The sequence below is a fragment of the Labrus bergylta genome, chromosome 2, assembly GCF_963930695.1.
Source record: "Labrus bergylta chromosome 2, fLabBer1.1, whole genome shotgun sequence".
Lineage (NCBI taxonomy): Eukaryota > Metazoa > Chordata > Actinopteri > Labriformes > Labridae > Labrus > Labrus bergylta.
In genome coordinates this window covers 15,310,455-15,331,512 of record NC_089196.1, presented here as the reverse complement: position 1 = coordinate 15,331,512, position 21,058 = coordinate 15,310,455, and the positions used below count along the sequence as shown (strand labels likewise).

Here is a 21,058-nt window from a genome sequence, read left to right as displayed (position 1 = left end):
TTTGAAATGACTTGTCCTTTGGAGAACTTTGTATTTTTTTTAGTGAGATGCCTGGCTTTAACATCTACAGTAGCTGCAAGCCATAAAAAAGTCTGGAAGTGTAAGTGTGATGGACTTCGCAGAAGTTGTTGGGATTGGTTTCCATCTGCATGTGATTAGTCTCAGCCTGGCGTCTTCAAATGTAATGGAGGGTAAATAAAATGAAACAATACTTGTCTTTCTTTGCTAACATTTTAATTTATTTGATAACAATCATTTACATTATTTTACATACCAGTAAGTGAAAAGGTCAATGAAGGAAACATGGACTAGATCTCTAATGGATAATGAACACATCAGAAAACTTTGGTTATACATACGAGACAATGTTGGTGGTTTTTAGTTTATAAAAACTTGGATGCAGTGATGAGGCTAAAGATCTTTTTTATTTTACTCTACAGCTGCTTAAAGAGAAGTAGAAACCATGGCATAGATATTATTTCAGTAGAAAAAAAGGTGTTTGTTGAAGGAAAATGATTAAATACATTACTGGAGCCAACATAACAACTTACAGAGTACTGAGGCCCTCTAGTGGTGAATGTAAGTCAGAGCGCTGAGACAAAAGAAACTGATCAATCCAGTTGTTGTTATAGAAAAATACACAAGTTGATATAGTTTAGACATAAAATAAGTTAACAAGGCAGGGCAAGGAAAACTAATGATCTGCACTTTCTGTAAGTTAAATAAAACATGTTATTGATCACATCTTTAAAAAAAGGTATTTACACAATTTAACAATATGAAACACAGTTCAAAGTGCTACAAAGTTCTTGTTGGAGCCATAAACCTAGTTTTAAACTTTTACTAAAAAGAGGCCTTGACTTTTTTTTTTGTCTCAATAGTGACACAGTTAGTGTTTTTGACCACTGTACAGTCGAGGTCTTTTCCCAAAATAACAACAAGAAATGCTTTAAACAAAGAAGAGAAAGATGACTAGAGTTCAATTTAGAACATTAACATGAAAGTACCAAACTACTAAGAGCTCACATCAGCATAAAGTTCATTTCACACCATCATCATTCATCTTCAGTGTTTTTTTTTTTTAAATATCAAAATAAAAATTGAATAGAGGGAAACTTTCATATTGTGTTAGCTCACAAAAAAAACACAAACCCATGAATGAGGACTTTGACTTCAGAAGACTGGGATCAAATATGATTTATACCCTTACTGTGAACATCAGTTTATTTTACATTCTGTCATGTCTGCACTTTTCTCTGTAATGCATTTATTTTAAGATCATTCAAATCAACATGTGTCCATCATGAACTGTAAACTCCTCAGTGTTGGTGAGGCTGGTAGCAGAGCTAACTGTCATTTGTAAACTCTGGAACCTCCGGCACCATACTGACCTCCAGGCGACCCGGCATCTCCAGGGCCAGAGCAGGGTGGCACGGCTGGGTGAAGTGCTGGCAGAAAGCTCCTAACAACTGACCGGTTTGGGCGTTGTAGAAAGAAAGACGACAGAGCTGGAAATCCAGGAGGGTACCCACCCGATCAGGCATGTAGTTCACGAACACACTGGACTGAGCGTCATTGTGGAGCAACTGATACCTGCAGCTGGACCGACAGACAGAGTGGAGGATTCAGACCAAATATAGGGCAAGCATGTGTAGTAAATAATGTGCAATATTTGATGCATACCCTGATGGTGTAGGGATACACTGCAAACACCATGACAGGCTGTTCTCCCCCAGCAGGCTGTTTCTATTGGCTGAGCTGTACACAACCCCAAGCCTGTAAGCTGTGCTCCCTGACACAACGGTCTCCCAGTAGTATCGACCTTTGCAAGGCAACAGCTCACCCAGGATGGAGGGACACCTAACAAAACAAAAACAAAAACTCAATTTCACACATTCCCCTTCAAAGGGCTGCTTTGAATTGTGGGAGCTTGCTGCTACTCACAGTTTGTCTGAAGATGTTGTGTTTCCAGGTGTGCCCTGAGATAAGTGCACAGTAGCCTCGTCTACTGACAGCTCCAGAGCGGGGTGAGCTGTGGCTTTCAGCAGGCAGAACTTTGTTCCTGAAAACGGACACAAAAGTTTATTTTCAAAGTGTTTAACAGAATATAAAATTGAGAGATTGTGAAGTGTGTGTTTTGTTACCTTTGGTGGAAATGAGCGCGGCCTCGCTCTGCTCGCTGGCTCCAGATTCATTTACAGCTTTGATGTAAAAAAGATAATTTTCATTGGGCTGCAGGAGAACCCGCTGTTCACAGCTTTGGATACCTGAGATCGTCCTAGTAGTACATCAAGCACACATGCACACACATAAATTAAAGGTACAACCTGTGGCACACCGAAACGTGTTTATGTATAAATAGATTCATTGCAGATGTGTTGTTCAGCTAGATGTGTTTTTTTTTTTTCATTTTTATGATGAAATAATTTTCCTGCCTCTGTGGGTATCTAATCTAGTTAAAAAAAAAAAACACCCACCTCAGCCCCTCTCCCTCAAGTTCATACTGACGGCAGTACTCCAAGGTGAAACTTTGCTCTGCAGTCTGTTGTGTTGAGCTCCATCGCAGAGTGGCCGAATCCCAAAGGACAGTGCATCGCTCTGTGTCGATCACCGGCACTGATGGAGCTGCCAAGAAAAGTACATGACATTAATTAAGAGTGACATTCCCTTTTTGCTTTCGGGTGGTGTATTTCTTGACCTCCGAAATCAAATATACTATATTATCACAGATGAACAACGACCATTAAAAAACAGCATGCGTACAAAGTTGTGTACATATTTACTCCAGCTCCAGTGTGTGAACTGACCGGTTCTGAAGGGAAGTCTCTCACTGGGCAGAGAGCAACCTGTGTAGTTGACAGCCATCACCCACACTTTGTAGGTCTTGTCAGGCTCCAGCTCCTCCAGGACACAGTAACTCTCCTTCACTGTGACACGGTACTCCTCCGACACAGCTGAGGACAAAAGCAGCCACAAAACATGCACAATGTTGGTATTTAGTAACTCAGTAAGTCACAGCCATTTCCTCTGTGATCTCAAAGCTTCCAAAAATGTAACAGCAAACAATACCTAGACTTTAAAATAAAAAAAAATAGATATTTAAAAAAGAAGTGATGACAGGGATAAATTATAAAATGTGTATTTTTGAAAAAGGATTTTTTTTTTCAGATTTGTAGCGTAACTGAAACGAGCAGGGGTCCAATTGGGCGGCAGACAGACCCTTAAATCTGTCAAAAAGTCTGAATTCACACAAAACCACGCAACGAAATACAATTAAATCAACGTTCATTTATAAATTAAACGAAAATTCAGGACAACAGAAATATTTTATATTGACACAAAACTCATATAACTAAAGGTCAAAGTCCATGATTTAAAGTTTATCAAAAAAAAAAGCTGCTACAGATTAACAAAAGTAAAACTTGAATTTAATTAATATTCGTAACTTCTGTTAGAAGCACCATGAACCACTATTTAGTTTACTTGAACACTATCTATTTACCTCCCTGTGGATCCTCCATGCAGTAGACCTGAAAGCAGTCAATAATGTCTCCTGCGTTTACTTTCCAGTAAACAGTGACACTGGTGCTAGAGGCTGAGCCAGTCTCCTGAGGCTGCAGTGTGGGCCTCTGAGGAACTGTGACACACACACACACACACGCACGCGCACACACGCACGCACGCACGCACACACGCACGCACGCGCACACACACGCACACACGCACACACGCACACACGCACACACGCACACACGCACGCACACACACACACACACACACACACACACACACGCGCGCGCGCACACACACACACACACACGAGTGACATCCACGCACATGGCATGAGACATCCATATAGATTATGTTAATGTCAGGTATATATGTAAATACATTTTCTTTGCTTCAGAACTACCTGGGATTCCCTTGCGCTGTGCAAGGTTAGAGCTGGAAGTGTTGCCCTTGGCATAGTCCTCGAACACAAGCAGTCCCCGGGGACCCAGCTCCAGTGACATAGCAGAGTCCAGAGCTGCCTTTAGCCTGATGGCACAACACAGTATTTAGCATCTGGCCACAACAACATGGGTCTCTGACAAACCGTCTTTTCCATACTTTAACCCTGCAGCTCAATATTCAGCATATTGGCACAAACTACAAAGGTTACAACTCTACAGGCCGAGCAGCAAACTGTGTTTGTTATTATTGCTATCTAATAAAGGTTTTTACTGAATGCACATTACCTCAAGTGAATGTCTTCAGGTGACTATTGGAAGAAAAGACCAAAATAGGATGAATTAGATCTACACAAGATCATCTGATACAGTTGATCACTAAGCCTTGAGATCCTCAGGACTTACCCGTGCGTCAGTCTCAGCTTCCCTAGTCGTGGTGTCAAGAGTGACTTTGGCAGAGTCAATGCTCTCCTGGAAGGAGACGATCTGGTCATACAGCTGCTCCAGCTTGGCCTTCTTCTCCTCCTCCATGCTGACGGACATGTTGTTGTACTGCTCCATCACCAGAGCCATCATCTCGTCATTCTGCACCTGCATCGCAGCCTCACACTCCACAAACTGGTCCTGGTCCAGAGGAGAAGGAGGGATAACAACATAAGAAGTATGTTAACAAAATGAATTGTGTTATGGTCCATCAATTTTTTTAATGGAAGTAATATGTATACACTGATCTAACAGTACAATTGAAATGTAGCATTGTCCTAGTTGGTGTTAAATGTCTTGTTTTACCTCCACAGAGTTGTAGCCCAGTTCAAGCTCGGAAACCAGGTCCTCGATGTTCTCTGACCTGCCCTGCAGCTCTGAGATCCAATCACCCAGCTTCTCCTGATAAAAGACAAAATATTACGGTAAATTATCTGATTTAAATCCCAGAGCCACTGATAGATACAGCTGAGATTACAAGATAGGTTCACTTGCCAGTTGAATACTTACATGCTCCTATGCGCAATGACAGAAATATAAATCATTATAGTTATTCTTATTTTCCAAATTGGCCTTGAAAAGAAACCTTATTCCTAATCTATCTCCAATGGCAGAAAGTTCAGCCATGACTAAAAAGAGGCTCCAGCAGTCTGAAAAGTCAAATCAAGAGTAAAAGCTGACAAACTTAGAACTGGTGTATAAAGTTCAGCTTGTTTCTTTGTTTGTTTGTTTGTTGCTGAGCTGTCTCAGGGAAATCATCATTACAACCAGGAATTGCATTCTAAAGGACATGACTTTTTTGGGGTGCTGGTTTAGCTCAGTTGCTAGAGCAGGCACTCCACACAGACGAGTCAATCTTTGTTGCATTGATTGTAGGTACAACCTTCGGTCTTAAACATTTGGTGCATGTCATCGCCCACTCTCTCTCCTCAACATTTCCTGTCTCTATACTGCTTTCACTGCCAAAAAGGCCAACAAATTTTTTTTTTTAAAGTTGGAGCCTCATATTCTTTTCAACAGACCACATTTTAATACAGAATGAGAGCATGTGGGTATTATTTTTGGATAAGTCTGAAGATTTCTTAACCAATTCTTTTGGAAAAAACATGATCTCTGTAAACTTAGACTTCACACTTTGTGGAAAGAATATAAGACGACATCACTACAGCACATTTATTCAGTTACTGAATCTACCTTTCTAACCCTCTTTCCCTGAATTGACTTTTTCCAATAAGTTCTTCACCTACTTCACCAAAAAGTCCAACCAGTGATTATATCTGAAATGTAACTTTTTCAATTTAATTAATGTGACCGTGGGATACCAGATAACAGGTGACAAATGCTCGTTTCTGTTTTATTGAGACAATTAAGACAGGTCATCTTGAAGTTAATTGTTGCCTACTGCAGCTTTAAGGAAAACCAGCAGGCTTCCTGGAGGAAGAACGCTGGCAATCCCCTGTCAACACCTGAGCACCAACAGATCACATTTAACTGGGTCAAGTGGGTTACTTATCTCTCCTTGCGCCTTCTGATGCTCACCATTCCCCTGCTAAGATTTAGAAAACAGGTGTACATGTGTGTGTGTGTGTGTGTGTGTGTGTGTGTGTGTGTGTGTTCAGAGTGGGCAGAAGAATGTGTGAGCATACTCGCTCCAATCTCAAGGGTTGCAGTGGTACACTCCACGTCCGAGCACTTTTCTAGGTGGTTCTGGTAAACTTGTTCTGTGGGAAACCTGCACTTCTTGGTGCTAAAATCAGACTTGTATTACGATGCGAAATGTGTCTTATTTACAATCCAGCTGTCTATGTTTCACATAAATACAACATCACACACAGATCTGGTTCCAACATCATCTGGAAATGACATTTGATCATATTAAATCTGTTCCAGGTTTCCGTTGATTTAGATGTCAAAAACTTTGCTATGTGATCGTTTTGGAACACAAAGAAATATCTCACTTCACTCGTGTTACTTGATGTATCCTCACAAAAACACTTGAAAAGAGAATATTTTCTTTCCTGGGAAAGACAGCGTCTTCTAGCAGAGTGAACATTTATCTTGTCATTTTATTGTGGTAAGTGAACAAATGAACATGGAAACTGGGCAGATAGCTCTTTGATATTTGCAAGTGAAAGACTACAAACAGATTCCTTTGACATAGTCAGAAGAAGCTATTTATTATTTATATGAACCTAGATTTAAAAAAGAAGCTTGACCCTCTGCTGACCGGTAGGGACAGCGAGTGGGTGAAGTGCCTGTGAACAGATCACATTTCAGTCTCTGCTTGATGATGTCACGCTGGACCTTTCCACCGATCAAAGCAGATCATTACATCACAACAATTCAATGTGCCTGGCTGCAGCCTGCAGGCAGCTTTAGGGCACGCAGCCTGTTTATTCAGGACGGCTTTATTACAGGATGACCTGATCAAAGGCTAGTAAAGTGTGCGGTGATCATAACTGTGTGGGTGAATAATGCTGGGAAAGTGTTTGATGATGAGCTGCTATTTACGGCAGCATGCCATCAGACAGCAGCAGCATCATGTCTGCTAGAATGATCAGAGTTCTGGGAGACACTTTTAGGTCTCTGAGACAAAAGACAATATGAATAGGATAATTAATTATTAATAATTAATTCAATGTTATGGAACATTTTTGGATTCTTAAAAAAATACTATACTTTAAATTATTATTGGTATACATACATGTCCTTATCCACCAATACTTTAAATACAAGTCCATAACTATTAGTAATTTTAATTATACTGTGAATGGCTGCTAAGTCTAAATGTTAAAAGTATTCATCTGCACTTTATATTTCATTGAGATAACGCACATAGACTTACCAACAATTAAAGGTGGACTTTTTATTAACTAGAACTACATGTGCTTTCTTGCTTATTTTTTCCCCCAAAGAAAGCTTATACATTTCAAATACATGCAGTAATTAAATGTGAATTTGAGAAATGAATGACTGTCTGTTGTAGTCAACAGCAACATCTCATACGTTTCCAGTCTATCTTCTGTAATGTACAGGGCTTTTCTTTCTTTTATTATCATTATTGAAAACATTGATTGTTATCTCAAATATATTTGTATGCAAATTATAAATAAAACACTTCTCTAGTCTTCTGACCACTCAAAGTGTTCTTATAATACAAAAATACAAAAGTTCCTGTGCAAATTGCCCAAGTGAAGACAAAGAAGAGTATATGGGCATATATTCTTTTTTTTTGTCATAGTTATTTTTATTAATGGCCTTGCAACTATGTGATGTGAAGATACCCAACCTTTTACAAAATGTCGAGGTGTTCATCAAACGTGATCTTTGACATATTGACTGCAAGAGCTGGGAATTGAACAACCTTTGTCCAATTAGACTAGAGGATGGCACACTCTACCTCTGAGCCACAGCAATACAGGTTGATTTTTTTTTTTTACAAAGAAAGATGTATTTTCAAACAGTATGTTACCTTAATTTCTTCGTAGGCTTGGTCAGCAGCAGTCACCTTGTGGTTGTAATGCTCTCCAGATGAAGAGCCGTCCTCTGACAGCAGACATCCACAGGTCAGACAGAACCAGTCCATCCCCTGCAGCTCAGCCGCAAGTCGGGCCTGTCTCTCCTCTTCTGCATCTATGATGTCATAATCCGCCTCAATGAGCTCTTCTTCTGGGGAGACATCAAACACTTCCTCTTTCTTGTCCATCTCCACCTCCATGTGAAGATCCAACCTCTCCTCTCTCTCATGCCCTGACTCAGATTTCGGTTCCTCTACATCTCTCTGTGTTTCTGGTTGTGGCATGTCTTTTGCATCCTGTTCAGATATCATCTCATATTCAAACTCCTCCACACTCACCTCTGGAGCTTCCACTATGACTGCCTCATCTTGTTCCACCTTTTGCCCTTCCTCCTCTCTTTGAAGATCAATCTCTAGACTCAAATCCTCTATAACAATATTAGTTTCTGGGACATCCTCCACCTTGTGTATGTCTTCACTTTGTCCAACCTCTGGTTGCTCTGATTGCGGATCCTCTCGGTGTACACCAGACAAATCCTCCTGAGGAGTGAAGCTCCTCAAAGGTGAAAAGACGCCCTCGTCTTCTTCAACAAAGTCCAAAGGTTCTGGAGGAGAGTACCTATCATCAAACTCATTTCCAGGTAAAACTTCATCCTTTAAAATAACTTCTGATTTGAATCCCTGCTGGGACTCTGTCATTGTTTCCTCAGGTGTTCCCTGAAGAATTTCTGGACTGACTCTGATGGATTCAGCTGCTGTGAGTTGTTCACATGTGCTGCCTGGTTCAGAGAGAGCTGCTGTATTGCCAATAGTCCTCTCTGATTGACTGATCTCTATGTCCATCTCTACAGCTTGTCCTTTGGGTACAAGGACGATCAACTCATCATCATCATTCACCATCTCCTGTACTGTCCCAGAGTCCTCTTTGGGTCTTTCTTCTTTGGCCTCAACTATCAGCTTTGTTTTGTCTGATTCACCGTCTGTTCCTGGTTTCTCTTCTTGCTGATGCTGCTCTGATTCACAGATCTTCTCCTGTTTCTTATCTGAATCTGTCTTTATTTCTTCTGGTTCACCTGAAATCTCCGTTTTAACCTCTGATTCCTGCTCAGCTTCAGTAATAACTCCTGCAGCTTCCTTTGTTTCAGCTTCCTGTTCTTCTTGTGCTGCAACTGTCGTCTCCACACTTTTTACCTCCTGAAGATCAATCTGAACTTGGGTTTGAATCTCTTTTTCAGCGACCTCTTTTTCTATAACCTCCACTGTTGCGTGCATAGCAGAATCACAGTCAGTGGTAACTTCAACAGGTGCAACGTCTTCTGCAGTATCTTTTTCCTCAAGCATGGACGTTTCAGCTGATGTGTCTATTTCAGTAGGAGTGAGTAAGTTTTCCTGTATTTCACTCTCAGCCTCAGCTACTACTTTCTCTTCAGTGGCCACCATTTTAGAGTCAGTAGCTGCCTCTTCAGACAAACTCTTCTCAGTGCTTTCTGTTGGTATTTTAGATTCGGTGATGGTGGGAGGAACCTCAGTGTGTACAGCTGTTGTCTCTTCTGAAGCATTTAAGTCGACCTCAGTTACTTTTTCTGCCACTTCTTGTGCCTGCAGCTCAGTTTCAATAACTGGTTCAGAAGTTGTTTCATCCGTAACTTCTCTAAGATGCTCGTCACTCTCCTCTGTTTCCTCAGCTTCACTGTCCACCTTTTGAGCTCCAGGAAGTGGTTCATCTGTGCTGCTTTCAGGAGGTTCAGTGAGATCATGTTCCACTTCCTGAACCTTTATCTGATCCTCTGTTGGTTTAGACTCCTGAACAGATTCTTCTGAGATTTCTTTAACAGACTCCTCATCAGTCAGTATTATCTTCTCCCTTACCTTTGCTGTTTCTGTAAATATTTCTCTTTTCTGTATCATTGCTTCTAACTGCAAGTCTTCAACAATGACCTCCTGCTGTGTCTCTGGTTCCTCTGTCTTTGACTTACTTACTTCCTTTTGCACTCTTGTCAGACATCCGGTCATCTCAAACATATTCTGTGACCACATCCTCCTCCCTTCTCTCTTATCCTCTACTGACTCTGGTTGATCCTCCACACTGGGAATTTCGTCCTTCAAAGTAAACTTTTCCAGGTACCCCTCAGTCTCCTCTGAGTCCGAAAATCGCCTCTTATAAGACTTCTCAGATGCTATGCTCTCTGCCTCTGAGTGTTCCGCATCGCTCTTCCTCCTCTCGCCAACAGCATCCTCGTAAAGGTCCGAGTACATGAAGGACATGGCAGTCGGCTCATCCAACAAGATTTGGTCGATGATCTTAGGGGGCCCGGGTGAGATAAAGATAGGAGTGAGGATGGTTTCTTGACTCCCAAACAACACTGAACCACTCTCCTTCATAGATCTCTGGCTCTCTCGTCTCCTTCTCATACCTCCTCCACATTCTGCCTCCTCGTCATCTCTGCCCAGCATTGCATCAGGAGAGGCCCCCTCTCCATAGAAGACTTCATCTAGGTGTTCCCCAACTATCTCCACATCTGTAACGAAGACGAAAGAGTCTTCTGACGCAGTGGGTCTGTCGGTGGCATTCTCTTTATCAGGTTTTGGCTCCACTTCCTGGGACTTCTCTGCAGGTTGTTCTGCCTCCTCCTGAATCTCTGGAGCCTGATCTTCAGGAACCACCGCATCAAGCAGGGTGAACTTCTCAAAGTAGTCTATGTCGCCTGTGCTCTCTTTTGGAGTGGGTGTTTTACTCAGCTCTGTGTCTGTAGGGGACTGAGATGTGTCTTGATCTGTTGGCTGAAAAAGATCACAATCACATATGATGTTTAACAGAAATTTAAATGTAAACAAGTAAATGTATGAATTTGAGGTTCTTGGCAGAAAAGGCGGAAAGGCAGAAATGAAACCCAAACTAATGTTTAGAATTGAGATACCACATTATCAAATACTCTTAAATCAACCAGACAAAATCAGTTAATACCTCTTTGTGATCCTGTATTTCCCGGTCCTCTGGCAGGACATGATTCTGTATTTGTGTCCAGTCATGATGGTTTTTGGACCGAATCTTTGGAGTCTGGTCCAAAAAGGACAGATTGTCCTGCAGCTCTGTGCTCTCCTCCTCATCCACAGTGGGAAGTTTTGAAGGAACCCTAATGTTAAGAATCTCATAACCATCTGAAATCAAACTAAACAGCTGCTGATCTTGGTTTTTTATTTCCTCCAAGTCGGGCTCTGTGGGGGGTTTCTCCTGTTTCACATTAGGAAGAGACACCTCTGCCATCTCAGGTCGTTCCACTCCCAGAGCTGAAGCCGATCTCGAGCTCCCTGGTCGACTGAGCCGGTCCCCCAGTCTGCTCCTTCCTCCAGACCTCGTCCTCCTGCGGACTATTTTCTCCTCATCGAAGACGATAGTGATCTTCCCTGCAGCTCCAGATCCCTCCATGCTGTAGGCTTCAGAGGTGGAGCTGGTCTCAGAGGCCCAGGGCGTAGAGCAGCGACTAGATGCCGTTTCCCAAACAATCCCACTGTCCTCGCTCTGAATGGTTACCATGGAGAATGATGGATCCACCATCAAGCACTGGAGTTTAGGCCTCACTGACTGGTCTTGGACGACCTCTCGCAGGCTGGAGAAGAGAGTAATGGTCAGAGTTAGAGGACGGAGAGTAGGCTGTCATTCAAGAGAAGAGGAAGGGCATGACTAAACAGTCTGAGTGCAAGAGGAGATTCTGCTGGCAGCGCTCGCGGTAATGCAAGCAGAGAACGAACCAATGAATCAAAACACATCTGAGCATAACGTGCCAGCATGAAAAACACGTTCATGTTTTTGCACCTGAGGCAACTTAGCAAATCTAAGCTGAGGACACAATAAAACCTGCTGATCTATTCACAGTTTGACAACACGAGGAGTGTAGATCTAGATCGAGCATTAGACGAGTGTGGTGAAAAGCTGCCAATGTCAGTGATGATCTGAAAAAAATCTAACCGAGTTGTCCCTCCTGCTATGAATACAGCTCGGATGCTGCAGGGATGGGGCCAGGTGACGTCCCAAAGCGTCATCCATGTAATATTAGAGAGGAGATGCCTCTGCTTTCCCAGATACACTCAACATATCAGTGACTTCTACTATTTCTGACATTGCAAAGGTAGCTAAAGCACCAGTATGAAACATGATAAATGAGATGTAAAATTTTGGATGGTAAATAATGTCATCGTAGAAACCAACACTTACAACTCTGTGTATGAGCTGACAGTTGATGGTTAAATGGAGTACGGCTTTGTGTCAATTTGATAATTGTATTTTTGTTTAAGATTAAACTGAACATCTTGGAAATCTGAGCTGAGAAGCCTAGAGGTAAGTGGTTTCCCATCAGATTCTATATTCAATACATTTCATGTAAAAACATCCAGTAGACTTGGTTTTACACAATATTAGCCCCAACTCTGGTTATTCAGCTACAAAGATCCAGACTGTTAAGCACCTGTTATGTAGTTCCTCCACCTCGTCTTCATCGTCCTGGCTGTTGGCCTCACTTTGAAACTCCTGCAGCTCCGTCATCTCAGAGTCCAGACTTTCACACTCTTCCATTTTGACAGAATCCTCCAGCTCTTCCCTTTGCGGTTCCCAATCTTCTTGTGTTTTTGTGTTTTTTTAGAGTCCACCTGAGGATTTCAGCCACTCTGATTTGGGAAGAGTTGCTCTGCCTGTTTGTGTCATTCTAAGTTGGGAGCCGTCCATCTGACTCAGCTGGGGACAGAAATAGACTGAGTGGGGAATGAAAAGAGGGGAGTGGGCTTAGAGGGGGTGCAAGGGGATGACAGAAAGTCTCACTGGGTTTGAGGTTAAGCACACTAGCAACAAAGAGGAAGTTGTATTTGAACTTATAAAAAGCTTGTTAAATTGGTTAATACTTGGTGAAACAGTCATTATTTTAGTCTGTGACAGTTGCTAACAGCTGAATTAGTCAGTGTGACTTTAAGATGAAAATCCCCTTCACTAAGTTAAATTTAGGCCTTGTGCTGAAACAGGACTCCCCGTCCTCCGGCCGCTTGTCACAAACACATGCATATACAACTTGTAAGTTACCTACCACCCAGCAGAACTGGCACAATTCAGAAGTCATAAACTAGCCGTAATAAGGCGTCAAACCACAGAACAAAAAACCAAGAGCACTGCCAGAGGAGGCGGCAGCAGAAAAAAAAGATTTAGGTACAAATTTACAGGTTTGATATTTTAAGGCTCATGAAATCATGGCAACATTACTATAAAAACTACAGGAAACAGAATGACACCATTTGAAGCGGGTTGGACCAGATCTATGAGTCTTATTTGTACTAATCTTCTATATTTGTTCAAGTTTAACCTTTAACTGTGAAGTGGTAGAATATATTTGTGAATGATGGGTTATGTTTACATCCTATATTTTATACCAATTTGAGAAATTATAAAGAAAATATCTTAGCTGAAATAAGGACACACAATCTAATGTAACTTTGGCACTTCTACTGCAATTGCAAAGCAAATAATTCACAAGGAGCTCAAAAGTATAATCTCAAACCAATCAAACAGCTTCAGAGATTTAATTTTTTTTTTTTTTAAATAAACATTTAAAAGTCAGTAGTTTACAAAATATACAAATAGAACAGAGAAAAATCCCAAACACAAAGATCGATGAAGTCGCACATGAACAAATAACTTACATAGTGGTGAACTGACAATGAATGAATGACACGTCTGTATTCAGGAAGAAAGAAACGGTTGAACTAAAATGACCCAGTATAGGAAAGTGACCAGATTAATGACGTGAGTGCAACACATCAGAAGCAGTGATAGGGGAATTTCCAGTCCAGTCCTGATTTGACCATCATAGTATGACTTAACCATCACTTAACAACAAAGGCTGTATTCTGAAGAGAAACGTATAGACTGTGAAAAGAAGCTGTAGAGAGAACACGTGTGTTGTTTGAAACATAGAACAGCATCCCTGCTTACCTTAAAAACTGAAGAAAAAAAGCTTTGATTTTACAAGTTGGTCTCAAAAGGCTGAAGACAACATACTGAATGCTTATTATACGTGGCAGAACCAAACTGTTGGATTCTTCTAGAAATTGTCTCTGTATAGTTTACCTCTAGCAAAGAGGTTACAGCTTAAACTGTGATGAGATGAATTTAACTTAGCTGAGATAAGTTGAACCTAAATGCTGTTTCTTCTGATAAAGCTAATTTCAAATATGAGAAAGTTCCAAATGTATTTTATATATTTTCATTCATGTCTGTAAACTTAAATTCTTCCCATGAAGGCTTTGTGGGTTTGAACAGAAGGCCATGTAGAAGCATCACCTTCCTCTGGTGTCACTGCACAAACATTGTATTTTTATCATCTATAAGAATAATTTGGCAAAGTCTGCAAATCATTTGAAAGTGAGTGCAGTATTTCAATATGTACAGCCACAAACCTACAGTTTGTGAATGATACCGAGGCAGCGAGAGAGAGAGTTCAGAATACCAGAGGTGTTCTGACTTTGAGATGCAGAGGCAACAGGGCTTTTCTCTCAGCACATCCTTAAAGGTCCCTCTGATGCAGAAGACTCCCGTCAGCTCGGCTCATTAGAAGAAGCCCTCATGTCCTGGAAGACTCCTCATTAATGATGGCTCTGACTGGGAGGATCGAGTTCAGGTCCTTCCTCTGCCGTAGTATCCGCCATGACTGTTCAGACACAAAGAGATGAGGAGCAGGATTATTCATCATTTATGGCTGGCCCACAGCTGTGAACACTTGTCGGGAATGGTTTGTACCTCAGCAAACTGGGCTTTAATGGCTTCAAACTTCATCTTCTCATGGACTGCCCGGGCGACATTGTTTCTTTCAAATGGCTCTGAAACACAAGAGAATAATGTCGCTTGCTGGATTTGTAGCATTACTGGTCACAATTCTTATAATGCTGCTTCAGTTACTCATAGGGGTTGGTGATAAGTGCATGCCATGTCCAATGAAATGATTACCTTCCACGCAAATGAATTTGTTTCTCCACTCACGAGAATTGTTATTGGGGAAAGTTTTGGCCTCTCGAACCGAGATCACCTGCTTATCCCAACTGAAAGACAAAGAAAAACAATGCAATGGAAAGGCTTATAAGACTGTTAATACATACAAAGAGATAGAGTCTCAAGAATTATACCAGAGACTAATCAACAACACAAAAAATACATAGTCCTGCCAACAAAGGGGATATTTTCAGAATAATTCAGTTTTATCCAAGCACAAGAAGCTTCAACTCAGAGAACAATGAAAGCCATTTCATGTTAAAAGTTACAATACATGTAAAATAATAATATTTTTTCTAGTTATGTGTTATCATCTGTTTTTCTATTTTGAAGTATTAAATGTTTGAACTTTGTTACACTGAAGGGAATTTTTAATCTTTACAACTTAACTAGAACACTTTATTGACATTGTTGTATTCAACTAATGGCTAGGAATTAGAAAATGATGAAGAAACACTGTACTTGTAGGACCCATGAAAAGAATCTGTGCATACATGTTTGGTAGTGGAATTTTTGGTTCAACCTTCAGTGTGGCAAGGTAGCACAGAAAAGCGTAAACACAGTGATCATGGTATGTCATGCTAGTGCTGTGTAAGGCCAAAGGTCCCACCTGCTCCTGCTCTTTACCCAGACACATGAAACCAGAAAAAAAGGTAAAGGGTAGAGGGAGGAGGAGAGCTGGGGACTTAAGAGATGCAAGAGACAAGAGAAAAGGAGAAAGGAAATACGCAGGAAGAGTGACCATGGGTGCATCTGAAACATTAGACTCAGTCATGTAAAGTAAGGAGATACCTGAAGACCGTGGCATAGTATCTGAGAAATCCCAGAAGCAGATCTCCCAGAGAGGACTGGTTTGTGGAACTGTATGGGGGGACGTATTTGGGTCCCTCTGGAACCATGTCGATGTCCATGAAGGGATTAAAAGACTCCTGAAAGTCAAGCCACAGGACAAATGGACATTTATGATACATGGGGGAAAGTTAAAGGGATGCAGGAATATCCTTTTACAAACAAAAAAGGCATCTTTTTCTATTTGTATTTCCAGTCATTTGCATATTAAATGTAGTGATCGACTTCATAGCTGAATTACGATATGAATCAAGACTTCAAAACAAAAACAATGGAAACACTTACTGGGTAGTCCCTCTGCAGAGATGGAAGGACAGGTTCCTTTAGAGCTGTAAATAAAACACCACACAAAGGGTGAGATAACATGTAAAAAACAAAAACGAGACTTAACAAGGTCTTGCATGTGTGCATGAATGTACTTACTCTGGAGGTAGTGCAACACCATCAGCACAAGTGTGTAGCTGCTCAAAGTTCCCTTGCTGGCATCATTGATTTGATTGTGCTTTGCCCATTTCTTGACTACAAGGATCATGGGTCTTATCCTGAGATCAGCTGAGAGATAACAGAAAAAGAAAACAACAAAGCAAGTTAAAACAAATGTTTACATATTTCTTTTTTTTTTTTTTTTTTTTTTTTTAGTAGAACATGCACTACTAGCTGCTGGTTTAACAAATAGCCTTAGACTTGAATTAAACTGTATTAAATATATTTAGAAAAGTTTGGTTAACGATCAAGGTCACCCACCATAGGCATAACTCCTCAGAAGGAATGTGTTTCTGATGCCCACTGTGTTGTTGACGTTCAGATCAAACTCCAGATCACTTAAGAGGATGGAAGAAATAAAAAAAAGATATTAAAAAGCCATGTAAACACTTTCTGACGTCTTACTGATGTTGTAAAAGAAGGATTCAACAACTCTTTTGCTCCTACCTGCCTTTCTCTCTGAACCTGAGAATCGGCACTTTGGCCCTGATCAGATGAGTCCTCTCTACATATGCTATAAATCAAAACAAACAGGATTAGGTTTATGCAGGTTTTGGTTTCATTTTCAAAAAGATGAAACCTTTTATACTTGGTATATAGCTCCACCTGGTGGAGTCTTTGTAGAACATGAACAATGCTTCTAAGATAATCAAGTATTGATTACATTTTTCTTTAGGTTTCTGATGAATAAATGTGTAAGTTATAAGCAGCAAAGCTAAGTAACAAAGTAAGAGGGTAATGAGAAATGAATTGATATTATTATTATTATTATTACTCACACAGCGATCTGAACAACCTTTGGAGGACAGAGAGCACTTGAATGGGATCAGGTCTTTTCTGAAACAGAGACATGAAGCATGAGATCAGGAGGAGGGGGGTGTTCTATGAATGTACTCATTTTAAATGACAGAGATAGACATACTCACATTTCCCTTGATGACAAGACACATATCAGCATCACTGCTCCGGCATCCCAGTCCATTCATAGAGGATCCAGTCAAATAAAGTCGTGCCACTGCCAGAAAATAACTTTGTGAGATAGGACACTGACAGAAATTCAGAACGGCGAGTGACTGTGTATTTCATGCACACCTGCGTAGACACGCTGTATGTCTTTCTGCAGCTGTGTCCGGCACTTCTCCTTACGGATCAAATCGGAAGATTGCTGTTGGCATGCCTCAAACAACTCCAGCATCTGCCCACTCAACTGGGGGCACAAAAACAAGCACCTGATTTATTCATGGATACCTGCACGTGCCCATTGTAATAATAGATGTGTATCAGCTGAAGGATAAAGCATTCTAAACGTACACTACCTTGTCCTTAACATAATCCTGCAGGCTGTTTGAGCTTTCTGGGATAGCAGGCACTTGAGGGTGGCGGCTTGGGCGTGGGCTGGAGTGTGGTTGTGGGCTGGGATGGGAATATGGGCTAGGATAAGAGCGATCAAACTCTGATCCTGATGATCCCGCCCCTGCATGGGCAGAACGAAGTGGGTGAGGTGCCTGATTTAGGGGGGAGCCTATTAACGGGTGGGGAGAGGAGTCAAGACGTTGGCGCTTCAACACCGGGGTTCTGTAGTCATCATTCTGCCTCCTAGAAGAAAAAATAATGATACAGAATCACATTGCAATGATGAATGAACTTGTACTTAAGTCAGTCTCTGTTTTGATGAATAAAAAATAGGAATGCAGAGCCCCCACTGTGCTAAAGGCATTAATTGTTTGAAATACTGCTCCCTACTGTTATAGACCCTGCAGATAGATGGTAGCATGTAGTTTGGGTCGCAAAAATACAAATGCTTTACAAAGGTTAGTTCTCTCTCCAGATAACACATTCCAGTCTGGCACAAGCTGATCTTAATAAACAAAAGGGAGTTTTGTTTTCTTCCGATGGGTCACAGTGCACTCAAATAGCACAGGTTACCAACAGAGACTAAACTAGTTTTACGCATTACATTTATAACATAATGTGATAACAAATACAGGCTAACGATCCCCAGACTACATCAGTCATATACAAATGGTAGAAGTACAAACTTGAGTCTGTTGGTTAAGGTGGGTGTCTGACGGTACTGGGCTGGAGAGGGGGTCGGTGGAGGTTTCCATTCATATGCTGGCAACCTCTCCAAACCAGGATCACGGACGCTACAAACAGACAGGCGTGTGTTACTTCACGGACCAAAACAGTGAATTGGTGATAAAGATGGTGATAATGTCGAGCACATCAGGGCATTATGTTGATTCCCAGGCTCACCTGTTGACGTCGGGCATACTTCGGTGGTTGTAGTCGTAGTACACAGGGGGCACAGGGGGCACAGGGGGCGGCGGGTAGAGGCCGTCACTGTAGGCTGACATCCCCCTCGACGCTGCGCTGCGGGGGTACATGTTCCTCACTGAGCTCCAGCATCAACTCTGCGGATTTACTGAAAAACAAAAACAGCAATGCGACCGTACAGTTGGTAATTGCTGTTGTTTGAAATGTTGCAACTGTCACTGAACTCATTCCCGGATTATAAATGTAATGCCACGACTGTGTTACTGAGGAAACCGAAACTTAGCGCTGACAGAAAGCAAGGCGTGCTAACTCTCGTTAGCTCAGATCGAGTGAAGTGAAGCCGATTCCAGGGACGTTTTGGATGTTATTACAACATAACGTAACTTTTTTTTTTAATATTCTTATACGTGTATGTGGAGACGTGTTACTAAATGTTAAAAACGTTGAACCAATAACACAAAACGTACCGTGTCACATGTAAACAAAGCTTGATTTGTTCAGGTGCTAGTTTTCCTCTACCTTCCGCGTTGGTGCCGTGACGTAGTGGAATTCGATTTAAAGGGGACGCGGCTTTTAGTCGTCTGAAGGAAAAATCCGTCCTAAGGACAATTTTAAAAAAGGCCGATCTATAGTGTGCTTCGTGAATAAAAATTGACAATTAAACTTAGTTTTGAAAGAAAAAACACAACATTAAAAGAAAAGGAAAAAAAAAAACAGTAGGCTATATCACATCAATACTAGCAAAATGTTATCCATGTTTTATCAGACTGTTGTGGCAAGTGCCATTTTCTTTGCAGCCGTGTGTTGGGGCAGCAGCATCAGGGCTTGTGACTCTAAAAAGCTTAACAAGCTGATTAGGAGGGCTGGCTCTGTGCTGGGGACTGCTGTGGAGCCCCTGGAGGTGGTGATGGGGGGGAGGAGGATGATACAGAAGCTGCTGAACATTATGGACAATAACATGCATCCTTTACACAATCTCGTGTGTGAACAAAAGAGTGTTTTTGGTGGGAGGCTACAAAAAGGACAGATTTCAAAATACTTTTTTATCTACTGCAATTGCACTTTATAACGACTCCCCTTTAAGTAAGGACAGAAGACATTTAAACTTTTAAACTTTAGCCTGAGTTGCATATATCATATATCAAACTGTATAGTGGGCTCATGTTTATTTGTATGGGTGGGATATGTATGTATATATGTGTTGTGTTGTGTGTTTGTATGTATGCTGGCTGCTGGAACACCTAAATTTCCCTACTGGGATGAATAAAGTATATCTTATCTTATCTTTATCTTAACTGATGATGTCGGTATCCAAATTAGTTTCATTTGAATGCAGAGTTTAGAGATAAGCCTGCAGTGCTTATCAGTTAAATAACGATGCCAATCGTCACATAATCCATTTTCTATTGTCTGTAGGTCAACTTTGACAATTACTGTACATATTAGATATTAGATGATATTTTATACGCCTATGTCTCAAATTAACACTGAACTCAACTTCTAAATCCACACAAGCTTTTTTTAGTGTTGTAAACATAACATAATTTGGTTTTATATTTTGCGTAATTTTGCCCTCACAAAGTCCCCTTGCTTAACTTAGTTATTAGTTAGGAAAGATAGGAAAACAATAAGAATGCAGTCACTGTGTGTCAAGGGCACTAAATAAACAGACAGTTAATTTCTAACTTTGTTGGCCTTCTCTGAATCTGTATTATTTTTTAACTTTTGTATTGAGTTCTGTCACGTTTTATTAAGTGCTCAGAGGGTGTTGATACACTTTCACCCATCAATCCATCATCACTTCATACGTTCACTATGCAGCCTATATATTTACCACATGGGTTAACTTACCTTCAAAAATAAGTTTCCACTGTCCACTAAGTTTTCGATTAAGGTTCATTATTTTTTTTTTTCCTAAGCCCCCCTCCCCCCTTTTTCATCTTGATACAACCAGTTGGTTATTAAACATAAACTCGTAAAACAGCTCACAGAGAACTGTATTAAGAGAATCAGATAAAGAACATTGTCATTTAGAAGCAAACCAGATGAAAATAGATGGTGTCTATCTACAAATAGCCCTAAATACTACTGAGGATCAGCTGAGTTAATTAACCTATCGACATATTCATTGTTTTTATTGTGTTAAACTGTGATCAGCATTGAACTGTTAGATAAGTATACAGTGACTATGCTGCTCCTAATTCAAAAATCTAAGTAGGCAAATTACATATTAAAACCTTGTGATAACAAAGCATCAAATGGCATCAGTCCCTTGAGCATACAGTGACGTCACTGCGGAGGACGGTGTGATGACGTAAGCAGTTCAATACTGACAGTGATCTGAGTGGGAGGGAAGAGGATGCATCAGCCATATGAGGAGAGGATTTGGGGGGCGGGATGCACAAGGGGTCCGTGGATATGGCTCAGATCAATAAGTAACGCATACAGCTTTAGCAAAGAAACTGCAGGAAA

At 41.0% G+C, this 21,058-nt stretch overlaps 2 protein-coding genes across 2 annotated transcripts; both read right to left on the bottom strand.

The window, feature by feature from the left end:
• Positions 1 to 192: 192 nt before the first annotated feature.
• Positions 193 to 12,671, bottom strand: cmya5 (cardiomyopathy associated 5). The gene is made up of 14 exons (XM_029281125.2): positions 12,414 to 12,671; positions 10,916 to 11,558; positions 7,906 to 10,731; positions 4,740 to 4,835; positions 4,356 to 4,574; positions 4,239 to 4,261; positions 3,914 to 4,038; positions 3,503 to 3,637; positions 2,808 to 2,954; positions 2,478 to 2,625; positions 2,145 to 2,278; positions 1,945 to 2,062; positions 1,684 to 1,860; positions 193 to 1,599 (listed from the first exon to the last, which is right to left on the bottom strand). Exons 1-14 carry the CDS (start codon positions 12,518 to 12,520, stop codon positions 1,347 to 1,349), a joined length of 5,151 nt encoding a protein of 1,716 aa, XP_029136958.2. The 5' UTR covers positions 12,521 to 12,671; the 3' UTR covers positions 193 to 1,346.
• Positions 12,672 to 13,477: 806 nt separating this feature from the next.
• tent2 (terminal nucleotidyltransferase 2) lies at positions 13,478 to 19,165 on the bottom strand. Its single transcript, XM_020653622.3, has 15 exons — positions 19,054 to 19,165; positions 18,566 to 18,734; positions 18,349 to 18,456; positions 17,626 to 17,905; positions 17,402 to 17,516; positions 17,236 to 17,324; positions 17,089 to 17,146; positions 16,757 to 16,823; positions 16,571 to 16,647; positions 16,250 to 16,378; positions 16,112 to 16,155; positions 15,770 to 15,906; positions 14,936 to 15,027; positions 14,729 to 14,808; positions 13,478 to 14,639 (listed from the first exon to the last, which is right to left on the bottom strand). The coding sequence occupies exons 2-15, from the start codon at positions 18,694 to 18,696 to the stop codon at positions 14,553 to 14,555; spliced, it is 1,494 nt and encodes a 497-aa protein (XP_020509278.1). The 5' UTR covers positions 18,697 to 18,734; positions 19,054 to 19,165; the 3' UTR covers positions 13,478 to 14,552.
• Between the last annotated feature and the right edge of the window lie 1,893 nt (positions 19,166 to 21,058).

What these genes read in the sequence shown, in the direction of transcription:
- cmya5 (XM_029281125.2), bottom strand. Translation starts at nt 12,520, where the DNA reads ATGGAAGAGTGTGAAAGTCTGGACTCTGAGATGACGGAGCTGCAGGAG. An exon ending in AAGCTGAGACTGACGCACGG is followed by an intron (nt 4,262 to 4,355) that starts GTAAGTCCTGAG and finishes TTCTTCCAATAG; the next exon opens with TCACCTGAAGACATTCACTT. An exon ending in GAGACTTCCCTTCAGAACCG is followed by an intron (nt 2,626 to 2,807) that starts GTCAGTTCACAC and finishes TTTTCTTGGCAG; the next exon opens with CTCCATCAGTGCCGGTGATC.
- tent2 (XM_020653622.3), bottom strand. Translation starts at nt 18,696, where the DNA reads ATGTACCCCCGCAGCGCAGCGTCGAGGGGGATGTCAGCCTACAGTGAC. An exon ending in TCTGAGGAGTTATGCCTATG is followed by an intron (nt 16,379 to 16,570) that starts GTGGGTGACCTT and finishes GTTATCTCTCAG; the next exon opens with CTGATCTCAGGATAAGACCC. An exon ending in TTAAAGCCCAGTTTGCTGAG is followed by an intron (nt 14,640 to 14,728) that starts GTACAAACCATT and finishes GTGTCTGAACAG; the next exon opens with TCATGGCGGATACTACGGCA.